General features: G+C 35.8%; 1 protein-coding gene across 1 annotated transcript in view; it reads right to left on the bottom strand.

Annotated features, from left to right (window-relative positions):
* Positions 1-879: 879 nt before the first annotated feature.
* galnt13 (UDP-N-acetyl-alpha-D-galactosamine:polypeptide N-acetylgalactosaminyltransferase 13) overlaps positions 880-27,047 on the bottom strand; it is an 82,391-nt gene continuing 56,223 nt past the window's right edge. The window contains exon 12 of the mRNA XM_056466104.1: positions 880-1,600. Within this exon, the coding sequence (XP_056322079.1) occupies positions 1,460-1,600 (141 nt within the window). The 3' untranslated portion in view covers positions 880-1,459. The remainder of the gene's footprint in view (positions 1,601-27,047) is intronic.

The raw sequence follows: 27,047 nt of genomic DNA on the forward strand, positions 1-27,047 counted from the left end.
AAGTAAATATATATACACACACATATATATATATATATATACATATATATATATATATATACATATATATATATATATATACATATATATATATATATATACATATATATATATATATATATATATATATATATATATATATATATATATATATATATATATATATATATATATATATATACACACACATATATATACATATATGTATACATATACATTTGATTTGATCAATAAATCAAATAATAATAATAATAAATATATAAATATATATATATATATATATATATATATATATATATATATATATATATATATATATATATATATATATATATATATATATATATATATATGAGTGTGTGTGTGTGTGTGTGTGTGTGTGTGTGTGTGTGTGTGTGTGTGTGTGTGTGTGTGTGTATGTATGTATGTATATATATATATACACACACACACACACACACACATACATATATATACATATATGTATACATATATATATATACACATACATATACACATATATATATACATACATATACACATATACACATATATATATATATACATATATACATATACACATATACATATATACATATACACATATATGTACATATATACATATACACATAGTAATGAGCATTTATATATATATATATATATTTACATATATTTACATACATATATACACATATATATATATAATATATATATATATATATATATATATATATATATATATATATATATATATATATATATATATATATATATATATACATATATATATATATATATATATATATATATATATACATATGATATGTGATATGATTAAATTCAACTTCAAAATGACCTCAGATTTAATAATAATAATAATAATAATAATTTTAATAATAATAATAATAATGATGATGATTTTTCCCTTTAATATCTGATGATGTTTGGCTTTACAGTTTTTCTTTTTTGCTTTCTACATGCTTTTTCCTTAAGGCAGTTATATTGATATATATATTGCAGCCTCACTGAAAGAGATCAAGATAAATTCAAGAAACAAGCAGCAAGTCATAAAGTCAGTGTACTGACCAACACTTCAGGTGCTTTAAAGAAACCAGCACTGCGAATTCAGCCCAGAGTTGAATGTACTTCAGCAGAGGCTAACACTCCATCTCTGAAGATACACGTGAGCTACTGTAAGAAAGAAAGAGGAGAGTATGACTAGCAAAGATAGTCAGTCAGTCAGCCACATATGCTTGGATCAGAGACAAAAAGCACTTAAAGCACATCTGGCCTGTGTGTGTGTGTGTGTGTGTGTGTGTGGCTCTTCTGATCAAAGCCTGGCTTAACAAGATCATGGACTAGAAAATGATAGTTCACAGAGCTGTGAAGAAAACCGTAAACCTGACTCCAAGTCTTGTGTTGTGTAGTGTGTAGCAACTCTGGATGTTTTCCGGCACTGTCAGACTCCTAGTGTCATGTTCCTCAAGATCCACTGCTGTGAGCGCCTGCCGCTACAGTCTTTGAGAGTGGGAACCATCTTATCCTCTTCAGAAGGCATGTCCAGACACTGGTTACTGTTCACATGGAGCAGAGTCAGACGCTGTGGGGACAAAGAGATATAGGAAGATGAAAAACAAGCAAACACAGCTTTTCTTATTTCAACCCTTATGTACTGTTGGGTTGGTTTTTATCCACTCTGGGGTGATTTCGAGTCTTAATTTGGCCATAACTTTTTCTGTGTTTCAGCTAGCAGAATGATATTTGGTGACAAATCTTATTTTGACACATATTTTGAGAAAATGAGAGTTTTTTTAAACTCAATGATACACACTGGGCAAATTTACTACCCTTTTGTTATGTTAGGGACATAGTTGGGTGTAATGTGTTCCACAGTAATGTGTTACTGTAATCTAATTACATTTTTGAGCAACGCTAATGTAACGAATGACATTTTACATGTATGTAATTTGATTACAGTTACTAAAGTCAATGTAATTGCGTTACCTACATTACACATATAATATTTAGAAGAAACAAATGCTTCTTTTAAATCCTGTCTCCCCTACAACATCAGTTTAAATAGTTGGAGAACGCCAGCTGTAATGGCTGCTGTCGAGAATGACTGCTTCATGCAGTGGAAATACAGACCATACTTTGATTTCATTGAGCGTAAAAACAGTCTATGTCCAGTCTAAAGAACTTACGACTGCTTTTAACTCAACCAGCAACTTGTTCAAGCATTTGAACAGAAAACCTTCTAAAACAATACTCGTCACCAAGGAGGACACCGGCGACACAGAAACACAGCAGCCAAACTAGGCTTAATTGATCGGGAGAGAAGGTATCTTCTGAATATGAAGAGAAGCGTAGCTGCTTATAGGGCCGTTCATACAGTTTAAGTCAGAATTATTAGCCTCCCTATTTATTTTTTCCCCAATTTCTGTTTAACTGAGAGAAGATTTTTTTCATCATATTTCTAAACATAATAGTTTTAATAACTCATTTCTAATAACTGGTTTATTTTACCTTTGCCATGATGACAGTGAATAATACTAGATATAGATATAGATATAGACTAGATATTTTTCAAGACACTTCTATACAGCTTAAAGTGACATTTAAAGGCTTAAACGTAACATAAAAAATGTGGAAAAAATTAAGCGCTATGAATACTTTCTAACATTATCTGTTGATAATGACATCGAGATAATCGTTCTACAAAAATGGGAGCTATTTGCAAAGCTTCTCAATGAAAATTGCTTCTGTAGTACATTTCGCACATGAAATTACAACAAATAACATGGTTTTATTCCAAAATTGCCTCAAAACTACAGTATAGTGTTTGAAATAAATCCTTCTGTGATATTTCCAGCCTGATCTCAAGAGGAAACTTAACTATTTTACATTTGAAAATGTACGATTTTAAAAGAGGTGTGTCACCCAGCCCAGCCCCGCCCCTAAACTCAACTGTCATTGGGGGATGAGAAAAATCGTACTAAATTGTACCAATGAGATCGTACAAATTCATACGAATTAGCCACTAAATCAAAAAGTTATGAATTGCTGTGAGATCGTGTTGGAGATTTCATAGTTGTGTGTTTATTAATCACGTTGAATCAATAAAAGCAGTTAAATCTTCTGTTTATTCAGCAACCTCTATTTTTCCCAGGCGATTTCCTGAGTTTGTGTGTATTTGGACAGGTTGATGGGTTCCCATGAGCGCACCCTCTGGCCTTTTGAGACTTACTACAAGTAACAATCACATTTTTGCTCAATTGCGTTTGCGATTTGAATTGGATTAATCGTACAGCCCTACTGTTTAGCTATTTGGATCTTCAAAGTAGCATTCCACACGATCTCCAATGCATTGTGCCGTTCAACAGAACTCCAGAACCAGATAATGAAAGCTGCTGCCCTGCTGAGACCAGACACCCTTCCAAAAAGCCCGCAGCCTGCGGGTGATTGCTTCTCAACAGCTCTGAATGAAGGTAATCAGTCACTGTCTCACACTGAGAGATAGGTGAAAATATGCACTGTTCTGCCTCTATTCAACTGTAGACTGCTCAGACTCTGACATTTTTTTTTTTTACAGTTCATGAGGGAGACAGCAAGACAAATGAGTTGGTCGCATTCGGTGTCAAGTTTAGTATGAATCACTGAGCGTTTTGAGCTCATCATGAACAGAAGCTGGTTACTATTTGAACACAGGAAGCTCTCACAGGAGGCTGATACCTACCGTGATGTTACACGGAGCACACTTGCTAGAGTGAACAGACTGTGTCAGGTCACGGGTGGCAGGAAAGCCATGCTGAGTTCCCCTGAATCAGTTGCTCTTCAGTGCAAAGCTGATTGGACATTAATTCATTCATTTGCACTTTTCCATATTCAATGCTTTTGTGATAAAACGGTTTTCCTTTTTTTTTCTTTTGCTTTTTAGAAAATCACAATACGTCCCATTCCTCACAGACAGATATACAGGAACTGGCATTTGATAATAGTATTAGGGACCAAGCTCGGAAGGTCCTGTAACAATAATGGCCCGTTTCACTGAGTTGTATGGTATGGTACAGTTTGGTACGCTTTTATGGCCATTTCTACTGTCAAAAAAAAAAAAGGTACCAAAAAGCAAACCGTATCGTACCACTTTTTGAGTACCCTTTGCAAAGGGAACCTAGCACAACAAAAGGGTACCAAAAGGCAGAGCAAGACACACAGATGAACGCTATTGGTTTACTGACAAACGTCACTAGCGCATGTACAATCCAGGAGAATGAAAACAAAGGAAATATGTTGCGTGTTGTTTTAATAATGACTAAATGTAGTAGTTTTGTCATTTTTCTGTACTTGGTAACATATCTGAGACTGTAAGGGTCTGTATGTGTTCATATACGTCGCATTTATTTAATTATTTTAGATAATTGCAGACGTTACAGAAGCCTATCATTGATCTGCAGTTATAATCAAATTATGTTGATAGAAAGGTTAGAAATGAACATTTATAGACAAGTATTTATGTGTATAAAGCATCTGTTTTGAGAGAAGTGCTTTTCATATGATATGTGAACGATTCATACAACTTTACTGTAGACATTTCCTTGAGCGAGAATGACGCAGAGAGTGACCCTTCTAGTAGTGGAAACACAAGCCTGATAAAGGTCACCTGTACATACCCGTCAACCCACCCGTTTTTCCCGGGATTCTCCCGTATTTTACAGTTCTATCCCGCTATCATCCTGTAAAATATTTTCCCGTATTTCTCCCATATTTTCAGTCTTTCTCTGAAGGGTGGCAAATAAACATTAAAGAGCGGAGCCTTCCTATATGCAACCCATACCGCCGAACCACCAGGGGCCGCCCTGTTCTGTGCTTTTGCTTTGTTTAGGTATGAAAACACTTTGAAATAATTATGAAAACAGCGGGATTCCCTTTCCTTTTCATTACAGGTGCCGTCGTCCCTTCATATGCAATCCTCAAGACAGTCATATAGCAGTGCATGACTGTCAGCTGATGGGGTACATAGTGATAAATAGATGCCGTTTCCCAAACAAATTCTGTACACACGTTTTGAAGCGCAGTGAAAGCCTGGGTTTTGGGTGCGTATTTAAACAGACATATACACACATAATTAATAACAATAATATCTAAAGATGTCGATCTTGGTGGGGTTTTTTTCAAACACAACTAATTTCGTCCTAATTGAGCATAAAAAGTTAGGAAAGCAATCGAAAGCTTTCATTAGAACGTTAGATGTGTGCAGTTTTAAAGTGACACCTTTTATTTAATGTAATCAAACGAAAAAAAATCTAAATAAACAAGAGATTCATTCGCTGCTCTTTAATCAGAATGTGTAAGTTATATAGTGAAGAAATGGCTGATAAGATTTGATAGCTTGATCGGGGGAATCCCTTATTATGGTCAGCATATCCCTTATTTTCACATCCTAATGTTGACAGGTATGGACCCATACCGTACCACTCAGTAAAAATGGGCCTTAAGATACCATAACAAAACAAATGTTCTAATTTGAGGCCCTGTCCACACAAACACAAACATTTTTAAAACCGTTTTTTTTTTTTTTGGTCATACTGCAGTATCAGGTGAAACCAAAACTTTCTGAAAACACCAGTCGTAGTAAAAATTCCCTAATTACAGTTTGGTTATGTGGCCACTAAAACCAGAGTTCTGTCTCATTAGGTCAGCGTGCGAGTTGTTTTCACCTTTCTGATTGGCCAAGATGGCTGGGTTCACAGCAAACTTGGAAGACATGATTGGGGCAAATTCCGCACATTTGCGGCAAAGTCCAGCATATAGTATGTGAAAAACAGTATGTAAGCCAAGTAGAATATCCAAATTCATAGTATTCATAGTAAAAAAAACACAAACAAAGAGTAGGTGAGAAGTACCCGGATGACCTACTACTTCCAGTGAGATTCTATAGCGTGTAACCAATGGACATTCCGCTATCCCATCATGCCATGTGAGAGAATTCATGAATGGGAGTAAAGCAACTCAACTGGTGCGGCTAGGATATATTGCAATGACAATTGGTGGATGTAGCTGGGATGTGCAGTCAGGGGAGGCAGTGCCATCATGAGATGTATACTAATAATAAAATAAATATTTGTCCACTGATCTGTGTTATAAATGCAATTTCAGCATTATTCAAATGATTTCAATCTTTTTAATAAGTAAAATTGCTGTATTTTGTGCATTCCCTGCTGAATTACAGCATAAGAAACTAGCTGAGGCAGCACCAAGCTGTGCCTCACGTCAGATGGAGCAATCCCTTGTAAACTGGCTTGAGCGCACGCCTTTTGGTTACTCAGTGTATACTACCAATGTAATGCTTTATTAAAATGTTTTTATATATTGCAGACTTCTTTCTCCTCATTTTGCATATGATAGGTAATGTATTTCACGTATGGCTATCACTTATTTAGTATTACGATTATACATAAAGCAGCACTGAAAAGACATGAGGTGAGGCAGGCAGTAGTTCTGCCGCACTGAAGAGGGCGCCCATGTTATTCTTGTTCAGTGGTTGCTCTTCTTTTTCCACGTAGTAAAGTTCAATAGGAGTCCGTTATTTTATGTTTTGCTCTGACTGACTGCAAAAATCGTGGATGTAGCGTTAATATCACAGCTCAAAAATGTCTCAAAATTGGACTTTTATTCAAAACATGAATAAATAATGGATGACCAATGCGGGAGTTAAAGGACTTGCTTCAAAGGACAGGACAGGAGATAACTCGATCATTCCAAAGTAAATCAAGTCATTTAAGACATAATTTAGGGTAAAGGTAAGACCAGTGTGCAGATCATGTGTGTGTGTGTGTGTGCGTGCATGCTTGCGTGTTTGTGAGTGCGAGAGAGAGTGCATCCGCCGTGGTGATGTGCGTGTTGCTTGTTATAGGCTGTCTGTAGCGTCCACCTTGGTGTTTATTAAGAGGCATATTGAATCACTATACATTTTATAGTCTTCATTTGCTCAATATGTACCTGCCATGTAAAAAGAAAGAATGCTGATATGATATAGGAAACACAATCGGTAGTTGGCAATTATTGGGTGCATATATTTGTAAATATGACCCTGAGAGAGTCTGCCTCACCAGCTACAAACCTCACCGCACGTCACTGGGATGTAGTATATCCAAATTTCAGTCATACTACTCACATTCATACTATATAGAACACAGCTGTTGAACTCAGTTCCTGGATGGCCACAGCTCGGCACAGTTTAGTTCCAACCCTAATCTAACTAATGGGCTGTATGCACAGCTAGTTTTTCTCAGCCAATGATTAACTTCCGGTAAAAGGTTTATGTGACTATTTTCAATTTCATAAGGTTCCTTTTTCAGCATCAATGTTGTAATGTCATTCAAATATAAACAGTTAAATAGAATTCAGCATGCATTTGGTTGTTAAAGCATACGCAGGTGCCGTCATTAGCAGAGAGCTATCGCAGAAACTCCATTGAAAATACTGGTGGAAAATTAATTTCCATATTTTAAAGACATGGCGTGGAAATATAGAATTTAACGCAGTGCTTCTGGTTTGGACTGATACCCACTTTATATCATATCTCAGCCAAGCAGTGAAGATCGCTGTATTTTTAAAAAGGAATCAGATCTTAAACGTGATGATTTTGTATGGGATGACAATTCACCAGGACGTCCTGAGGCTGGCTGACTGAAATTAAAAGTCCGTGTGCATATACCCCATTGTGTGCTTTAGTCTTGTTTGAAACCTACAGGTAAGTGTGTTGAAGCGGAGTTAGAACTAAACTGTGTAGGGCTGTGGCTCTCCAGAAACTGACTTTGACACCCCTAATATAGAATATACTTTTCTAGCAGCCCTATGGCAAATTTAAATTCCAATTCAAATAAGGTGTCTACTCAAGTAGTAGGCCATTTCAGTTGCAGCTTTTGTTGTCATGTTTGCATTGACTTGCACTGAGAGTTGCACTCAAAGGCAGGAAAAACTGTTTATAACAGGGCTGGGTGATTAATCGAAAAAAAAAAAAAAAATAATAATAATCAAAATCGACATTGAGAATCCATAATCGATCACATTTTTCAGTCAATTTTTCAATTACTATCCTTCCCTACTGCGTGTGGTCACATGACCCCACTCTGATTTATACTTCTGCATCGAACGCTATGGGTGTTGTCCGGCGCAAACTTCGTGCGGTCGCATACTTGCGCATCTCTCAAAAAAAAGTAACTGCACATTGCACGCTTGCACTACATTGACCTTGAGACAGCATATTTTCCATTACAGTAAAATAATTATTTACATTAAAATATTTGTTTACAGAAGACTCAGTAAATGCTCTGTTTAAAATATTATTTACAGGATATGCAAGAGTTATTATTTAGAAGAGATCCTGCTTATTTTCTGTATTTCTTTTAATATGAAAAACACTGAAAATAAGTTATTTTGTTCCCAAAAGTGCAAGTTATTACTGTTTTGACTGTTGGTTTTAGGCAATGTGTGTTTTATTTTTAGTTGTTCATAGCTGATGTTCAAAAAATAATCATAGATAGTAGATAGTGTGTTTCCTTCAATTGTTTTAAAATCAAGTAATGCACCCTTCATTCAAAACTCTCTCATTTGTATTATGTGCGCATATTTACTGTACAAAACATGTCATTGAACTAGAAGGGAAAGAAATAAAATAAATAAATCAATAAAATAAGCGTTCATTAATCGTAATCAAGTTAAAATGTTCAATTAACCGAGAATTTGATTTTAGGCCAAATCGTCCAGCCCTAGTTTATAAATACACCCATGTACATGTGGACATGGCCTAAGAGGAAAAGCTGCAAGAAAGCCAGTTGTTCAGCTCTTCTCCATCACCCATCCTGAGCCCTCATCTCTCCCCTCTCTTTCACCTCCTCCATCAAAGCTCAGGTCACTGAGAGTTCAGGCAGAATGTCCATATGCTTCATATGGGGTTTCTCGAGGATCTATAGTTTTTCATGTTTGGCATCATTTTAAATACCTCAGTGTGACTAGTAAATTGGTCTCGGGTTCACTGTAGTCACTCGTATGAGAGTTCTGTTGGTCTGAGTTGTGGCCATTTAAGATGCTGTTTTTCTTCTCCAGGGTGTTAAGAAAATTGTCTTGACATCACCTCATGTCCCGGGTTCTGTGAAGCTTCTATCGTCTTGAACTCATGGTTGTTATACTGATTTGGGTATAGACCATTTTAATGTGGTGATGTCACTGGCCCAAGAATATTTCCTGCTTGCCACTCAAACTGTTTCATAACCATAACAAAAGGCAATTTAATCATAACTTAATGTTAAATCAGCTATCATAACATTATTTATCACTATGTGGACCTTTCAGGATTCTCGGAAGCTTTGGATATTAAAAATTTAAAACAGGAAATATGTTAGGACCATTGTTTTTGTTTACATCCCTAAAAATGATCTATACAAGGGAACAATGGCGTAAAATACCCCCAGTGCAGTGTGTGAGTGTCAAACCTCACAGACCTCTCTTTAAATTAATAATATCTTTGTGATTATTAGATTATTTTTCAGTACCAATGCAAAATTTGGCACTAATCTAACAAAAAATAAACTCAGATCACAGTCCAAAAATTAGTTCACCCAAATTAATATGTTGGGGAAAAATATGAAATAAAATAAACAAGGTACAAGGAATAAACAAGGGGGAAAAAAATCAACAGTAACATAAAAATAGATCAAATTTAGTTGTAGTTTGTATTGGTTTGTTTGCAATAACTTATTTGAATTTAAACGTATTATTGTTCTATTCTTAAAGACGTTTGGTATATATAACATTACTATTAACTGACTATGAAGTTAATCATTATTAAGAGGTTAAGTGAATTAAAATGGCATCAAATTACAGCAGGCGAATGTTAACATTATTTTAAAAATAAACTTAAGACAATTATTCCAACTATTGACAAATGCTTAATTCAAATCCTATTGGTAAGTAGCAGGAAAGCCATAACTCGAAAATGGTTTCAGGCTGATCCTCCAACAAGGGCTCAATGGATAGGAATTGTAAAGGAAATACACTGTATGGAGAGACTGACTTTTAATCTAAGATTTGATTCAAAAAAAGTGTAACAAGTACTGGAAAAAATGGTCTGAATATGTCATTGTAAACAATTTGTGAGAATGTGTGTCAAATGTATTATGACTTGATTTTGTAACCCTTATGACAACCGCTTTATTCTCTGTTTTTTTTTTTTATTTACATTTTTTTCTTTCTTTTATCCTAATAAAATTTTTTAAAAAGTAAAAAACAAAACAAAAAAAAAAAACAAAAACAACTTAAGCCTGAGAATTAACCTGCCCCGGACCAGGCTAGTTTCCCAGCATAAGTTGCCAGAGTAACTGAGTTTGAACTATCGTAAATTTATCGTATTATCGTAATTATCGTATTATCATATTGATTTATGAAACCGAATCCGCCATTAATTAACCTGACTTACCAAAATAAGCCTGGCTTTATCTCTAAGCTTGGTTTATGGAACAGGCCCCAGGTCAATTATAATTCAGACTCAACATTGCATATATTAGCGATGTGACTATTGCAGGTGTGCACATTGCGACATCGATGTTCAAATGAAGTATTGTGCAGCCCTACTGGTTATTATATGCACTGTATGGTAATTTCAGCCATTCTGACCCAAATCATCTTAAAATGTATCCAACTACTCACTGCTGAACAACAGGTCTGATTTTTCCTGTGATGCTTCAGCCTGATCTCTCAAGAAAACGTAAGTATTTTATGTTTTGTCAGTGGCTAATTCGTACGAATTCAGTTGTACGAAATTGTACAATTTAAAAAAGGGGGTGTGGCACCTAACCCCACCCCTAAACCCAACCGTCACTGGGGGATGAGCAAATCGAAAGAAAATGTATGAATTAGATCGTACGAATTCGTACGAATTAGCCACTAAATCAAAAAGTTACGAATTGGCGTGAGATTGTGTTGGATGCTTAGCTCCTCGCTTTGTTTCTTTTATGTCTGGCACTGATAATTGCTGCTTGCCGCTTTTTTTAATAGCAATCATGAATGCACTAGTTAAACCATGGCTTATTGCACTTAGTTATTCTTTTAATAATTACCCTGTACGCCAACGAGTCCTAAAAAAAAAGACAAAAAATAGTTTACTTCGACATTCCAAACAATACATATACATTTTATATTTACTCCATTTGCAAAATGAGTGAAAGACTAGTGAACTTGACAAATGTATTGAAGCATAATAATGCTGTGTATTTGAGAGTAACACACGGCTCTTTGTTGAATGAGGTGAGGAAAATCATAAACACTGCTATATGGAGCCATTACAATTGATGTTTGGCTACAACGGCAGTCAAAGACTGTGTGCCTCTTAGAGGTAGCGTGAGGGGTTCGAGAGATGCTTTTATCTGTGTGCATCTGAGCAGCAGCAGACACAGACAGCATCGGCCTAATGATGGCATCAGCTGTGAGATCAAACTAACGCACCATTCTCGCTAGAGTCAATAGTGCTCACAATGATGCCCATTTTACCTTACAGCATACAACAGAACTCTATAATGCCAGGGTGTTTGAAGAAGAGTTCAGTAATATTCTTCAGTTTAAACTGTTTTATGATTTGACATGAATTATTGAATGTGAAAATCCAGATACAGTTGAAGTCAGAATTATTAGCCCCCCTGTTTATTTTTCCCCCCGAATTTCTGTTTAACAGAGAGAAGATTTTATCATCACATTTCTAAACATAATAGTTTTAATAACTCATTTCTAATAATTGATTTATTTTATCTTTGCCATGATGACAGTAAATAATATTTGACTAGATAATTTTCAAGACACTTCTATACAGCTTAAAGTGACATTTTAAGGCTTAATTGGGTTAACTAGGGGGGTTAGGGTAATTAGGCAAGTTATTGTATAAAGATGGTTTGTTCTGTAGACAGTCGAAAAAAATATAGCTTAAAGGGGCTAAAATTTTGTCCTTAAAATTGGGTTTAAAAAATTTATAACTGCCTTTATTCTAGCCAAAATAAAACAAAGACTTTCTCTAGAAAAAAAATATATTATGAGACATGCTGTGAAATTTTCTTTGCTCTGTTAAACATCATTTGGGCAATATTTAAAAAAGAAAAAAGATTCAGGGGGGGGGGATGGGCTAATAATTCTAACTTCAACTGTATGGTGTAAACATCACATTAATATCATTTAGTTAAGTTTAATTAAAAAATTAAAAGCATATTAGGCATCGAACAAAATCACAATCTCTTAAAGAGTGTCCTCCTAGGCTTCAGATCATGGCACCAGGTAAACACTGTGGGAGTTTACATTTCCTGCTAAAACACTTTCCCGCTCTTAAACACTGCTGATTTGCCATAGTATTCACCAGTGCTCAACAGAAATGACTGTGATTGGTCATGAAGGTAAACATGTTCACCGCTCTTCGCAGAGTACAAACCTGCACAAACACAGATACCTGGACACTAGAGTGTTTAAAGCTGCAAAAATCAGTCGACTTCTCGTCTGTGTTTGCACTCTGTAAACAGCGGTGAATTCAGAACAGACCTTCGAGTCACTCGGAAGGCGGTGAAATCATAAATTTGTGTCGCATTCTCTTCGCTGATAAGATATACAGCGATACTTCCGGATACCTCAGACGATACTTCCGGGTTTCTTCTCACCGCAGCCTCGATTTCGCTTTTTGAATGGTGGCGGCGTGAAATCAGTCGGTTGTTTACGTCCTTGCTACAACATACCCTTAATGTTAGACACTATGCAAGTAATAGATCAATTTTAACACGTAAAAATACTTGCAGGTTGTGGTCCACAATCCACAGCTTCGTTTATTATGCTTGGAGCTGCTCCTTCATTGAGGAGTTTTTAGCTGAATCCAGCAACTGAACTGGGAAAGATTCTGGAACCTGTCCTTTGTCAAATACTAGACCTATATCTTTTTTTTTATAATTCTCTGGAACATAATTACATCAAATTGTAAGCACTTCTCTCTTAGCGTCTTGTCCCCAAATACAGAAACAGAAGAAGCTCTGTGGAAATAGCAGCGTTTGGATGGCATTTTAGGTTTCTTTGCTACATTACAGCGCCTTTGGCCATGCCCCTTCGCTGTGCAAGTGTATGCACAAAACCTGAAGCAATTGAGATCATTAACCCGGATGTATTTTTTGTAGTCCCCAAACTTCAATCGCTGTGGGATTTTCTAAGCTAACTCTGTAAAAGCCAGCGTCTCCTTTTGCATTGAACTTTGAGCGTATTACATTCAGAGATGTTATATATGTTCACATAGCTACATTACACATCAACTAAAGTTTAAAATATGATATAGTAGTGGACCACCTCTTTAATCATATTTTTGGAAGACATGCTACTTCTAAAACAATAAATGAATATCTTCTCCATATACAAAATCAATCTGTACTGCCATCATTAATATGCGCAAACAAATGAAGAACGTATGAATAAAAACAGCATGGAGAAAGATGCAAGCATCGATGAAGCGTTGGTGGCTGAATATAAACTCAAAATAAACTACACATTAAAAAGGCTGGAGTGGCTATTCAAATTGAGGGTTCAGAATAAAATGTAAAAAAACAACAACGACAACAAAAAAAAACTCATTCTGTTTGTGCTGAGCACAGCTGCCGTGTGACCATGAGAGCGTGTTAATGCAAAAGCTTCGTCTCCACAAGCCCGGGCCATGAAAGAAATGTTTCACAATGAGATCACTTCAAAAGAGCTTGTAAACAAAGACAGGCCCATTTCCATCCACCACGAGCAGATAATCAAGCTTAAATAAATGCAGCATTTCTGATCTGATGCTAAATGATAGCCGGGACACGTGGAATGCTGGCTGCCAGTAAATTTCCATTTCAACATAAACTATTTATGCAATAAAACCACAATTGAAATAAAATGTCATTCGACAGAGATGCCGCTTGAACTAGCGGTATATGTTTAGCAGCTCCTGTGATGTCTGTTATTGCTTCTGTGTGTCTTTGAGTTGCTGTCCCCTCTGATTTTTCTCAAAAGGTCAGCAGTAATTGCTCCTAAATGCATGGGAAGCTGCCTTGAATGTGGACTCACAGCGTAGCCTCAGCTCCGTAAACTAATTTAAGATCAAAATGGCTCCCACTCAATACTCACTAAAACCAAATATTTTAGCACAGTGGTTCTCAAGCTCTATATAGCTTGATAGAAGCTATATAGAAAAAATACCCCCCCACCCCCGCCAAAAAAAAAAAAAAAAATTACACTGCACAATTTTTATTAAATATTAGCTATAAGGCCTAAATCTCAGTCCAACTTGTACATTTGTCTAATCCCGTGGTTCCCAAAGTAAGGATTGCTTGGTGATTTCCAAAAATATCATATACAGTTGAAGTCAGAATTATTAGCCCCCCTTTGAATTTTATTTTTCCTTTTTAAATATTTCCCAGATTATGTTTAACAGAGAAAGGAAATTTTCACAGTATGTCTGATAATATTTTTTCTTCTGGAGGAAGTCTTATTTGTTTTATTTTGGCTAGAATAAAAGCAGTTTAAATTTTTTAAAAACCATTTTAAGGTCAAAATTATTATACCCTTCAAGCTTGATATTTTTAGATAGTCTACAGAACAAACCATCGTTATACAATAACTTGCCTAATTATCCTAACCTGCCTAGTTAACCTAATTAACCTAGTTAAGCCTTTAAATGTCACTTTAAGCTGTATAGAAGTGTCTTGAAAAATATCTAGTCAAATATTATTTACTGTCATCATGGCAATGATAAAATAAATCAGTTATTAGAAATGAGTTATTAAAACTATTATGTTTAGAAATGTGTTGAAAAAAATCTGCTCTCCGTTAAACAGAAATTGGGGAAAAAACAAACAGAGGGGCTAATAATTTTGACTTAAACTTTATGGTATTAAACTATTCAAATTATTTTATTTTATCCGTAACCTGCAGAAGATTCAAATAGTACGTAATAATTACATTAAAACAACAGGCAAAAAATAAATAAATAAATAAATAATCAGCCTTTCAATCTTTTTCCATTGGATTGCGGCTCCTTGGGTGATTACGCTAGATTAATGATACAGCAATAGTGTTAGTTGCAGCAGATTGATTTTACAGCACAATGTTAAACTTTGACACCTTAACGGCACTCACGTACGTTAAAAATACAGAACATAGAGGACGTTCTCTGCTGTAAACAGTGCCCACCATTCTAAATAAGTGAGGTTAATATTAAATTAAACAACTGAATAATAACATTAAAAAATGATATGGTTGTTAGAATGTTTTGTGTTGTCAATAAGCTCATTTATATAGTTCCAACTAGGCATGGGACGATAACCGTTTTCAAGATATACATAACCTTTTCTGTAATACCAACACAATCTCACGGCAATTCGTAACTTTTTGATTTAGTGGCTAATTAATACGAATTTGTAAGATCTAATTCGTACAATTTAGTACGAATTGCTCATCCCCCAGTGACGGTTGGGTTTAGGGGCGGGGTTAGGTGCCCCGCCTCCTTTTTGAAATCGTACAATTTAGTATGGCTGAATTCTTACGAATTAGCCACTAAACTGACAAAACGTAAAATACTTACGTTTTCTCGTGAGATCAGGCTGGTAATACTGTTCCTAAGGTATGTGTACAATTTTTTATTTACATTTTTTTGTTGTTTTTTAGGACAACAGTATCTCCAGCAGAAAAAATATCCAAAGTAGCCGTTTTAAATTGTAAAGAAATCAGTGTTTTTGAAACTAATGAAGACAGCAGAAGTCAATGATTCATTTGAATTACTTAGCCTGACGTGTTTACTGCTCCAAAATATCAGAAATATTTAAAAAAATAGAGTATATTGTTTTCAAAGTGGAAAAAAGTTTTAGTTTTTTACCCAGACATTTAAAAATAACTTATTTTAGAGCAGTGAGCACAATACTGTGATACCGAGATATTTTTATCCAAGGTTATCATACCATCAGAATTCTATACCGGCCCATAGTTCTTACTGTTGTGTGTGCAATGATGTACGTTTATAACCACCTACAAAGATAGTAGGGATCACAAATCACTGGAATTGTTATTTTGGGGGTGGCGAGCTGAAGAGTTTGGGAAATTCTGGTAAAAACTATCTAAAAACTGCAGACAGTATGAATAAAAATTGAATTCTTACATGAAACAAAACATAACGTGCTGCGTCTTTGCTTCATGATGATGATAAAAATGTCTATTTTTTCATTATTGTGATATAATACATTTTAACGATCATTAAAACTGTAATATTAACCAAGTGGTGTTTGGTTTATCACCAAATTGGCACCTGCTTCATTCCTACTACTAGAGAGAGCCCTCATAAATCTTTGGTGACCCTTAGCAGGGGGTTATGACCAGAGTCTAAATTACAGGGTGGTTTGACCACTCTAATTATCGCTTGAACCCCCTGAAGGAATGGTGAGAAACAGTTTGCTCTGATCTCAATCTTAAATAAAAATATTAATGCAGTGGTCCCTCATTATTCATGGGAGTTTCATTCTAAAAAATAACCTGCAATAGGTGAAATCTGCAAAGTACTCAGCTTTATTTTTTACAATTATTATAGATCAGCGATACCCAAAGTAGGGCCCCGCGGGCCAAAGTTGGCCCATTGTAACCTTTGATCTGGCCCACCATCCCATCTGAAAAGAAAGTGAGAAGGATGTAGAGGATTGGCTTTAATGCCTTTAAAATAGATCATAGTTTCAAATTTTATGTGACAATTTTTTTGTTTGTTTTACTGCTGAGCTATAAAAAAGCAAACTGAAATGAAATGTTTCAATTAAATGTTGTAAACGAATCTGATTTTTAAAAATGTACAGAAAATAATGTCACTCGATGGATTATGGTGAGCAAATCAAGGCAAAATCTAGTGCTTAATTCAACAGTGCTCCATTTTGTTACAAAAAAGATTGGTTTTGTTTTTACTGTAATAATTTCATTATAAAATATAAAAATAAATAAAATAAAAAAATATAAAAAGTCAGTTGCCCATGTTTTTGAGCGCAGGTTTACATTCTAATTACAGACAGGTAATTCAGGTTACAGGTTACAAACATCATTATTTATATACAAACATAAATATTAAAAATATTATCAGACATACTGTGAAAATGTCCTTGCTCTGTTAAACATCATTTGGGAAACATTTAAAAAAGAAAAACAAAATGCAAAGGGGCCTATTAATTCTGACTTCAACTGTACATAGCATACCTTATGTGTCCACAATATGGCAAGAATTCAATTATTCTGCACAACATTGGAAATTCAAGCTCAAAATTCCTAGTCTGGGGATTTGGTCAATCCACTGGCTGTGCAGAAAAAAATACCACTGGAATATCACTGGTACAACTGGAATATGTTTGAAAACTAAATCTAATTCTAGCAAATTGTTGATAAAAAAAAAATAAAAAATCATCACAAGAGTCTTTTAAAAACGTTGCCAGAAATATCGTCAACAGCAAGGAGAGAGGACAATCTGAAATCTTGCATCGGTGTACCACTATTAGCAATAATGTGAATCACAGAGACGTCTAATAGATCTCACAACAGTAAATAAGGGGGTTTCAAAGCACGACATGCACCACAACAGCTCTACTAACCATTTAGTGTCTACCTTCAACTTCATCATCTCTACTCTACGGGATGGTTTGCTAGCTGTTTCAGCACTGACCTGACAGCTGTGCTAATTACAGAAAGTAATCAGTTGGGCTGTAGTAGAGCTTCTTAAAGACCTCCTGTCGGGTGAAGTTTCGGAGGGTCCAGGCCTGAAGGGGGCTATCGTCACAGTACTCCACCGTGGGCCCATATGTTCCATCCTCAAGCCGACTGATGGTCAGACATGACTGCGTGATGATGTGGAGGAACGTGCGTTTCTGATGGTTTGCATGAAATGTGACAATAAACCATGTATGAATGCTGGCAATTATTAGGTTAAAACATTGTTCAAATCAACACTGCGTAACTATTTTTTTTGCTTACAGCTCCCCCTGTGGATGTTATGTGAAATGAAAAATATGCACAGGGGCTTTTAATCTTGATTAAAAGTTTAAAATGATTAATTTTGCTTTCACATCTGTAGTTCGGTTCATTTGGTCCGGACCAAGGGCAGCAAGTGATACATTGTAGCATTTCTCTGCCATTTTGGGTCCTTTCCACACCACACTGATTACTTTGGTTCGAACCAGTTGAAAAGAACCAAAATGCAGTCATGTGACAAAATCCACATCACTCATTGGCCAGATGTTATTGAACGCATTTCCTAAACTGCTTGTCGATTGGTCAGAATTAACATGCGGGAAAATGCCAATGGAACTCCTGCAAGTAAACAAACCGGCAGACACAAAATGTCGCTGCCCTGGCTGATTGTATCCCTGGTCATAGTATACTATATAGTTTGTAAACATCATATTAGATAAACTATTCATTTTGAGAATGAAGTGCAGCTGTGGCTGGAAAACAATGTATTAATGCATTGCAATCGGCGATGGTTTTAGGAGAAGGCGTGAATTAATTTAGCTTCATTGATCCATCAGGTAATGTTTTTCCCTCTCTCTCTCTCTCTCTCTCTCTCTCTGTTTGAAATGATTAGTAAAGCACTGTCAACAAATATTTTTCCTCCAGACCCCATAAGATGGGACAGAGCATCGGACTATGGCAGCTGGATTAGTCCAAAGGGTGCGATGCTTTTACTGTAGGGTCTGTTTTAGTTCGGATCATGTTCGCACCACAAACGAACCGCTCCAGGGTTCAACCACCTCTTTAAGTAGGTCTCAGTACGCTTTTTTTGGTCCACTTTTGGTGCGCACCCGAGTGCGATTGCTATATTCACACCTGCCCAAACGAACCGCACCAAGAGGGAAAACGAACTCTAGTGCGATTCAACCTTAGGATCTGGTTTGTTTAACATTGATGATCTTCACTGCCTGATTGAGACACGATATGAAGTGGGTCTCAGACCAGACAAGAAGTACTGCATTAAATTCCATTGTTCTGCGTGATGTCTTTAAAATATGGAAATTAATTTTACCACAGTATTTTCAATTAAGTTTCAGCGCACACGCTGCCCCCTGATTGTGAATACATTTAAAGTAAAGTTGTTTTATGCTTGAACAACTAACAAATGCTTAAGTATATTACACGGATTTTAATTAAAAGACATTATCAATGCAGTGAAGCAGGGGTGCCCAAACTCAGTCCTGGAGGGCCGGTGTCCTGCATAGTTTAGTTCTTACTTCAACATACCTGCCTGGAAGTTTCTAGTAGGGTTGGGTATTGTTTGGGGCTATTTCGATACCGGTTCCAAATCGATAGGGTTGGGTATTGTTTGGGGTTATTTCGATACCAGTTACAAATCGATAGGGTTGGGTATTGTTTGGGGTTATTTCGATACCGGTTCCAAATCGATAGGGTTGGGTATTGTTTGGGGTTATTTCGATACCGGTTCCAAATCGATAGGGTTGGGTATTGTTTGGGGTTATTTCGATACCGGTTCCAAATCGATAGGGTTGGGTATTGTTTGGGGTTATTTCAATACCGGTTAAAATCGATAGGGTTGGGTATTATTTGGGGTTATTTCGATACCGGTTCTAAATCTATACTTTTGAAACGTTATCGATGCCAAAACGGTGCATTTTGAGCCACAACATTAAGGTGAATGACTCTAGAAACCTCTTTTACTTGACAAAAAAAAATTATTTTAATCATTTTAATTGAGCAACATAATTAAAGTTTAAAGTAAACATCAATTCATATTTTATATATTTGAATTTCATTAATTTATTTATTTTGATCATTTGTTAGCATGAAATTAAGACATGCACTATGCAATTAATACCAACCTGTGGAAAGGGTATTTTCAACCCTTTTTTCTAGGGTTGGGACTACATTTACATGGACATCAGAAATGTAATGATTTACTTTAATCTGATTAAGAATATAATATGACTAAGGTTTCATGATCCCGTTTTCCATGTTATTCGCCTAATTCTCCACATAAAAACAGCTCGTTTTGGTGCTTGATGCTGCAAACTTATATTTTCTTATTATATTATTCTATTTTGTCTGTTTAGTCATGCAAACACTTGTTTGTACAGCAAGCGGTTAGACTGTTTTCTGCCGTTCATTATTCCTAGGAAGTTCTAAAACAAGCACAAAAACAAGCGCACTTCCGCATTGAAGAATAAGGTCAATAGCACCTAGATACATTAACGTCATTGCGTCACCACGCTATCCACGTTTCCTCTGGCATTTCATGCAATTTTGGGTGTTTCATTTTTTGACCTTGATTAGCTGGTACTCTACAGTTCTCTTAACTGGAGTTGGAACTTAACTCTGCAGTAAAAGGGACGTTATGAAATTGAAAATAGATTATTGGTGGCTCTAAAACATTTGCTGTGCATTTAGCCCATGGTCTGCTACCAGTGTCATGAATACCGTCACTGTATAAACTTATCATTGGGGCAGCACAATACATTTGAGTTTGATGACTAGAGTGACAGAGTCAGCGAATGCAAAAGGCATTTTCATTAGTGTGTAAGCCTGTAAAGTATCAGAGCCTCTCTATTTAAATAACCATTAAGATGAGAACTAGACCGAGCGTAAGCCCATCTGATATTGTTTTTGTTCAGGCTCACGTCTACTCTCGCTCTCTCATTCAATACCTCTGACAAAACCATCTTTGGTTTTTTTTTCAACCCAGGCTCATTGGAAATGCCAGCTTCTGCTTACATTTCTGCAAACCGTAAAACGCGTTGTTTCGGGTGTATTTCATTGAGCCTTATAGAGAAGAAATCCACTAGAAGGTGTGGTCTACATTTGAACAAATGTGAAAAATGTAACTTAGGGGTGCTGTTTGTTATACATTTCAGATACATAACATTCTTGTACATGTCCACTGGGAAGATGGGGCTTGACACCATAAAACACAGACCTACAACATACACTGTAAAAAAAATGGCCGTGATTTCAACAGTAAAAAAACTGTAAAAATGCTACAGTACAAATCCTGTAACCTGGTTAACAGTACGTTTCCTTAATATATATATATACGGCGAATAACTGTAAATTGACTTTCCCTGAATTCCCTGTATGGCACATCACTTTTTATGCTTTTTGTTGACATTACTATGGATCTTTTGAGTTGTTTCCCCATCAGTTATGTACATTAGAGACTTATGCTACATCTAATGTTGATAAACAATGTTTATTTTATGACTTTAATTTTATACGTGTTACCATACTGGTGTTTAGTAGCTGTGTGAATGACACTGAGCACCTTCTATACACTGATACACTTTTCTGCTTGTGGGAAAAGTTGTTTGTGATGAGCATTGGTTCATTATGTAACTTCCTCATCCCCACCTGCATATGGCTGTGCTAACGTGTCTAACTGTGTAACATAAGATGTGTAGATGTTGGTAATTCAAAATACAGACATATTACCTCTATAAATTAATAAAATATGGTAGTTTACCGTAAAAATTAGAAATTTATTTTACGGTTTGTACCGTACTTTTAACAGTAAAGTACTGGCAACCATAGCTGCCGTTTTTTTACCGTAAATTTTACGGATTTATTTTTTACAGTGTACAATTTACATTGCTTTTGACTCTTTTGCATTTCCTGGACTCAAACCTAAGCACTCTTCATCTTAAGTACAATACCATACATACTACTACTGAGCAAACGGAGCATGTCAAAAAAGTGTCCATATGGAGATGAATAGATGAGGCAAATGTATTTATTACAAATCATAGACACGGTTAAGTTGTTTTTTGGTAATTAATGTGTCAGTGTTGTGTAAAGAACTGCATAAAAAGTATTCTTAATTTGTTAATAATATGTCTTCACTGTATAAATACTGTATCATTAGTGTGAAAAGGAACAAAAGTAGTTGACGTCATACTGTCCTGAGGTGTTCTTTTTACCTAAAAACATCAGTCAAGCATATGTTTAAGTAAGTTTTTGAAAGTTCACTAAATGTAGGCTGAAGCACGTGCTTCCAATGAGCCTGTGTTTGATTTATTTGCTGGCTCTGCCATGCCATTGGTTTTGGGACTTCATATTAGATCACTTCGGTGTGTATCAACCCAGATCACACAAAGTTGTAAGTGTATGTTTAGGGAAAGGAGACTGCTCTAACAATAGCAGGAGAAACGATCCAGTTAAGAGTTGTTGTCCCACTGAAGTAATTCTAGAGGCATTATCATTAGGTTGAGTACAAATATATGTATATACTCTCACGGGCCACTTTATTAGGTACACCTGTCCAACTGCTTAACACAAATTTCTAATCAGCCAATCACATGGGAGCAACTCAATGCATTTAGGAATGTAGACCTGATCAATATGACCTGCAACAGTTCAAACCGAGCATGAGAATGTGGAACAAAGGTGATTTAAATGACTTTGAACGTGGCATGGTTGTTGGTGCCAGATGGGCTGGTCTGAGTATATGCTGATTTACTGGGATTCTCATGCAGTATCATCTCTAGGGTTTACAGAGAGGGTCTGAAATAGAGACAATATCCAGTGAGCAGCAGTTCTGTGGGCACAAATGCCTTGTTGATGCCAGAGGTCAGAGGAGAACGGCCAGACTGGTTTCAGCTGATAGAAAGGCAACAGTAACTCAAATAGCCACTTGTTACACCCGAGATATGCAGAAGAGCATCTCTGAACACACATCACGTCTAACCTTGAGGCAGATGGGCTACAGCAGCAGAAGACCACACCGGGTGCCACTCCTGCCAGCTAAGAACAGGAAACTAAGGCTACAGTTCACACAGGCTCATCAAAATTGGACAATAGAAGGTTGGAACAACATTGCCTGGTCTGATGAGACTCCATTTCTGCTGCGACATTCGGATGGTAGGGTCAAGGTTTAGCATCATCAACATGAAAGCATGGATCCATCCTGGCTTGTATCAATAGTTCAGGCTGGTGGTGGTGGTGTAATGGTGTGGGAGATACTTTCTAGGCACACTTTGGGCCCATTAGTACCACTTGAGCATAGTTGTCAATGCCACAGCCTACCTAAGTATTGTTGCTGACCATGTCTACTCCTTTATGACCACAGTGTACACATTTTCTGATGGCTACTTCCAGCAGGATAACGCGCCATGTCATAAAGCGTGAATCATCTCAGACTGGTTTCTTGAACATGACAATAAGTTCACTGAACTCAAATGGCTTCCACAGTCACAAGATCTCAATCCAAAAGAGCGCCTTTGGGATGTGGTTGAACATGAGATTTTTTTAGGGGGATGTTTCCAGTACCTTGTTGAATCTATGGCACAAAGGATTAAGGCAGTTCTGAAGGCAAAAGGGGGTCTAACCCCTTACTTGTAAGGTGTACCTAATAAAGTGGCCAGTGAGTGTATAATATTTGTATTATTATTATATTAAAATCACTGTATTAATAACCTCTATCAAGCTTAAAAAAAACATACAGTAATTATTATTGTTTTATTTAATAAAATCTTAGCTAAATTTAACTGTATTCCAGCTAAATGCATTTAATATATACGCTTAAACTATACTTTTTAAAAGCTGCAAGTAAAAAAAGCAAGAGACAGAAAAAATCAGCACTTTACAATAAGGTCCTTTCAGTGTTGACGTCTGTGTGCATGGGAAGTTTCTACTAATTTCATTGGTTATTCTTAGCATAATATTAAAGTGTGGAATTATGTTTGATCACTCTACCATTACATTATGGATTAAGCGTTTTCTTTTCAGATTTTTATTCTATTCCATGTTGTTGATTCAATTTTACACTATTTAAATCATCGCCACGCATCGGTTTCCTTGAAGTGAACAGTTTGATGTCAGCCATACTTAAGCTGAAATAGACTAAAACGAGTTTGCACAGGTTATCCAGCATTCATTATTGTGCCTTAGTAGAAATATAAACACATATTAAAAAAAATTATTATAAAAATGTTAGAAACGTTAGTATAATTGTTATTATATACACATGACAGTTATTCCAGGTTTAAATTATACTTAAATCACATCTTTTTAATGTGCTCTGCTGAAAAAAATAAATAAAAAATTATTAATTTATTACATATTTATTGCCACATCAGCAACTTATGGCTATTTCGTGGCCAAATGGATATACATTAAAATATTACATGATAAAAACAAATTTGTATTATATAAAAAATAAATAAATAAAAAATAAAAATTACTTAGACAAATATATAAAATATTAATAGATAAAATTTACAAAAGATTTATTCAAAGTTAAATATGATTTTTCAGTTCTATTTTTGATAAAAAAAATGTAAAACTCTTCCTGGTGGTACCTTTTTAAAAATGTCCATCAAAGTACTCTCCTTATAAAAATTTTGTCTAATGGAATTTAAACTTCGACATTCCAACAAAATATGTTTGATGGTAAGAGCAGTCTGGCAGTTATTACATTTAGGTGATTCTTCGTTATTTAATAAATATGAATGTGTCAACCTAGAATGTCCAATTCGACATCTGGTATAGACCGTCTGATCATGCCTGATTTCGAAATTATAATTTGCTAAATGTCTTTCATTTATTTTCGGGTTAATTTCATATAATTTGTTGTTGATGCAGTTGTCCCATTCTCTTTGCCATGATTCGTTTATCTACAAATTGATGGTGGGTTTCAAGTCATCAGGAGGAATAAAACATTCGGTCACATTCAAGGAGATAGCCTTTTTTGCAGTTTCATCTGCCAGTTCATTTCCACGTAAAATCAAATAAATAAAACAAAGAGAAACCATAAAGTACATACTGTATGGTTATAATGGAAATTAATAGTATTCGTAGTTGAAACCACTGGGAAATTCAGTAAAGATTTATACTGTTACGTTTAGTTTTTTCATAAGGTTGTCATCAAACTTTAGGACCTGCTGTACATAAGAAAACACACAGAACAAAACACAATTTATACCAGGGAAAACTAATGGGGGTCATGGGAAAAGGTCAGATGCTGAAATATAAATGTAGAGCTTAAAATGTAATGCAGTACATGTGGGTGGGTTGTTCCTATTTACTGCTGTCTAATAATGACAGAACTAAACTGCAATAGAGCTAACATAGGTGGAGCAGTGCTGCATTAACGGCTATTCACGTTTTAATACACAGATTTAATTGGAAACCTTTCTAGAAACAGCATAAGTCTCTCCAAACCAAAGCAGACGCTATTTTGAATCTTTCTCTCGGGCTGCTATGCACTGAGTAGCTTGTGGAAAAAAACGTTAAACTCACAAATCACAATTTAAAGGTGCAATAGGAGATCTTAGAAAATGCTAACTTTAGCGTGATAGCACTGAAAGCCCATGTCCCACCCAGCAAATCGCCATCCAAAGCCATGGCTACTAAACTCGTACATCTCTATAATGCGAGAAAAAGAATGAAGAGAAAAGATGGCATGTTGTTAATATTTGCCTGCCGTTCTTTGTCTGAACAGTGTCAGTGAATGTGCCAATGACGTACTCCTTTCTGCGCAAACAGGGTGCACAGATGTATGCAATTACATATTTTGACGCAAAGGAGAGCCTATTGCAATGTTCAAACTGAACGTTTTGTTTGGACAACTTTTTCTTGGTCGGACACCTTCCACAGAATGTTAAAGTACATAAAATGCATTTACTTAAATTAAAAGGGACCTATTATGCAAACGTCATCTGTATAGCCATTTAAACAACTTGGAAAACTGTGTGTGAACATAGCCAGCCTCTAATAGTAAAACTTAATTACTAATTAATATTTGTTTATTTTAAATCACACTTCATATAAACTGTCTGCAGAGACCATTTGATTGACATTCTGCCTTTGCACGTCATCGAAGTGAGAAGTCCCACCTAGGGATGTCCCGATCAGGTGTTTTTGCCCTTATTTTGAGTAATTTGATTTTAAGTATTTACCAATACCGAAACCTGATCCAATACAAATTGAGGTTCTATAAGCTCCATAAGCATACAAAAGCCAGAGTTCTCTATAAGGAGGGTGGCAGGCCACTTATTGCGATCATTTGTGCTATCTTGGCTGTGATGTCCTGTGCCTTCGCATTGTCACAGGCCACTTTTTTTCTCCTCTTCAAGCTCTCCTCCAGCGTGAGCTGACTCGTCTTTAGTTGGGTTGCCTGAGTAAACTCGCTGTGTTGTGTCAGGTGTTTGTTTTTGAGGTGCCTTATCGGGTTTGTTGTTTTAAATGTAGCCTTTTCCTTTCCACCTCTTGCAAGTTTACATATCTCACAGTTTGCTACAGGATTGTTGCCGTCATCAACTTTATGATACGTCCAGACCGCAGACATACTCGCGCTTTCCGCTTCAAGCTGCTTCCATGTTCTACTTTGCCGGCATTTAACCAAAGAGCTTAGATTCAATACTGTTTGATTTAACCAATAGTGTCTCTGCAATAAAGTGATGTCATGCAGCACGCATTGCTGTTTCTGTTTGAAGTCAAGAAAGAGATCCAACTCTGTGCCACCGCTTAACTATAGATGTGTTCACAAAAATTCTGAGAACATATATATATTCATATATATATATATATATACACATATATGTACACATATATGTACACATATATGTACACATATACACATATATATATATATATATATATATATATATATATATATATATATATATATATATATATATATATATATATATATATATATATATATATATATATATATATATATATATATATATATATATTCGAGTCCTGATCGGGAGGTAATGTCCGATTTCGATCAAGTCTGAAACCGCATGATCGGGCCCGATTTCCGATGATCCCTAGTCTCGCCCATTAGTGACAATCTCTTGCTCAGTAGTGTAGACAGCCCTGAGTGAGAAGCAGCTGTCTGCCATTAGTAGTTTTACGGACCTTACTTGCCAAAGATTATGTCAGGGACTAATGCTCCATCCACACCAGATGTGGATGAAGCGTCAAGCGCAAGTAATTTACATGTTAAGTCAATGCAAAGATGCGACTAGGCATCC

This window comes from Danio aesculapii, chromosome 9 (genome assembly GCF_903798145.1).
Source record: "Danio aesculapii chromosome 9, fDanAes4.1, whole genome shotgun sequence".
In the NCBI taxonomy this organism is placed as follows: Eukaryota; Metazoa; Chordata; class Actinopteri; order Cypriniformes; family Danionidae; genus Danio; species Danio aesculapii.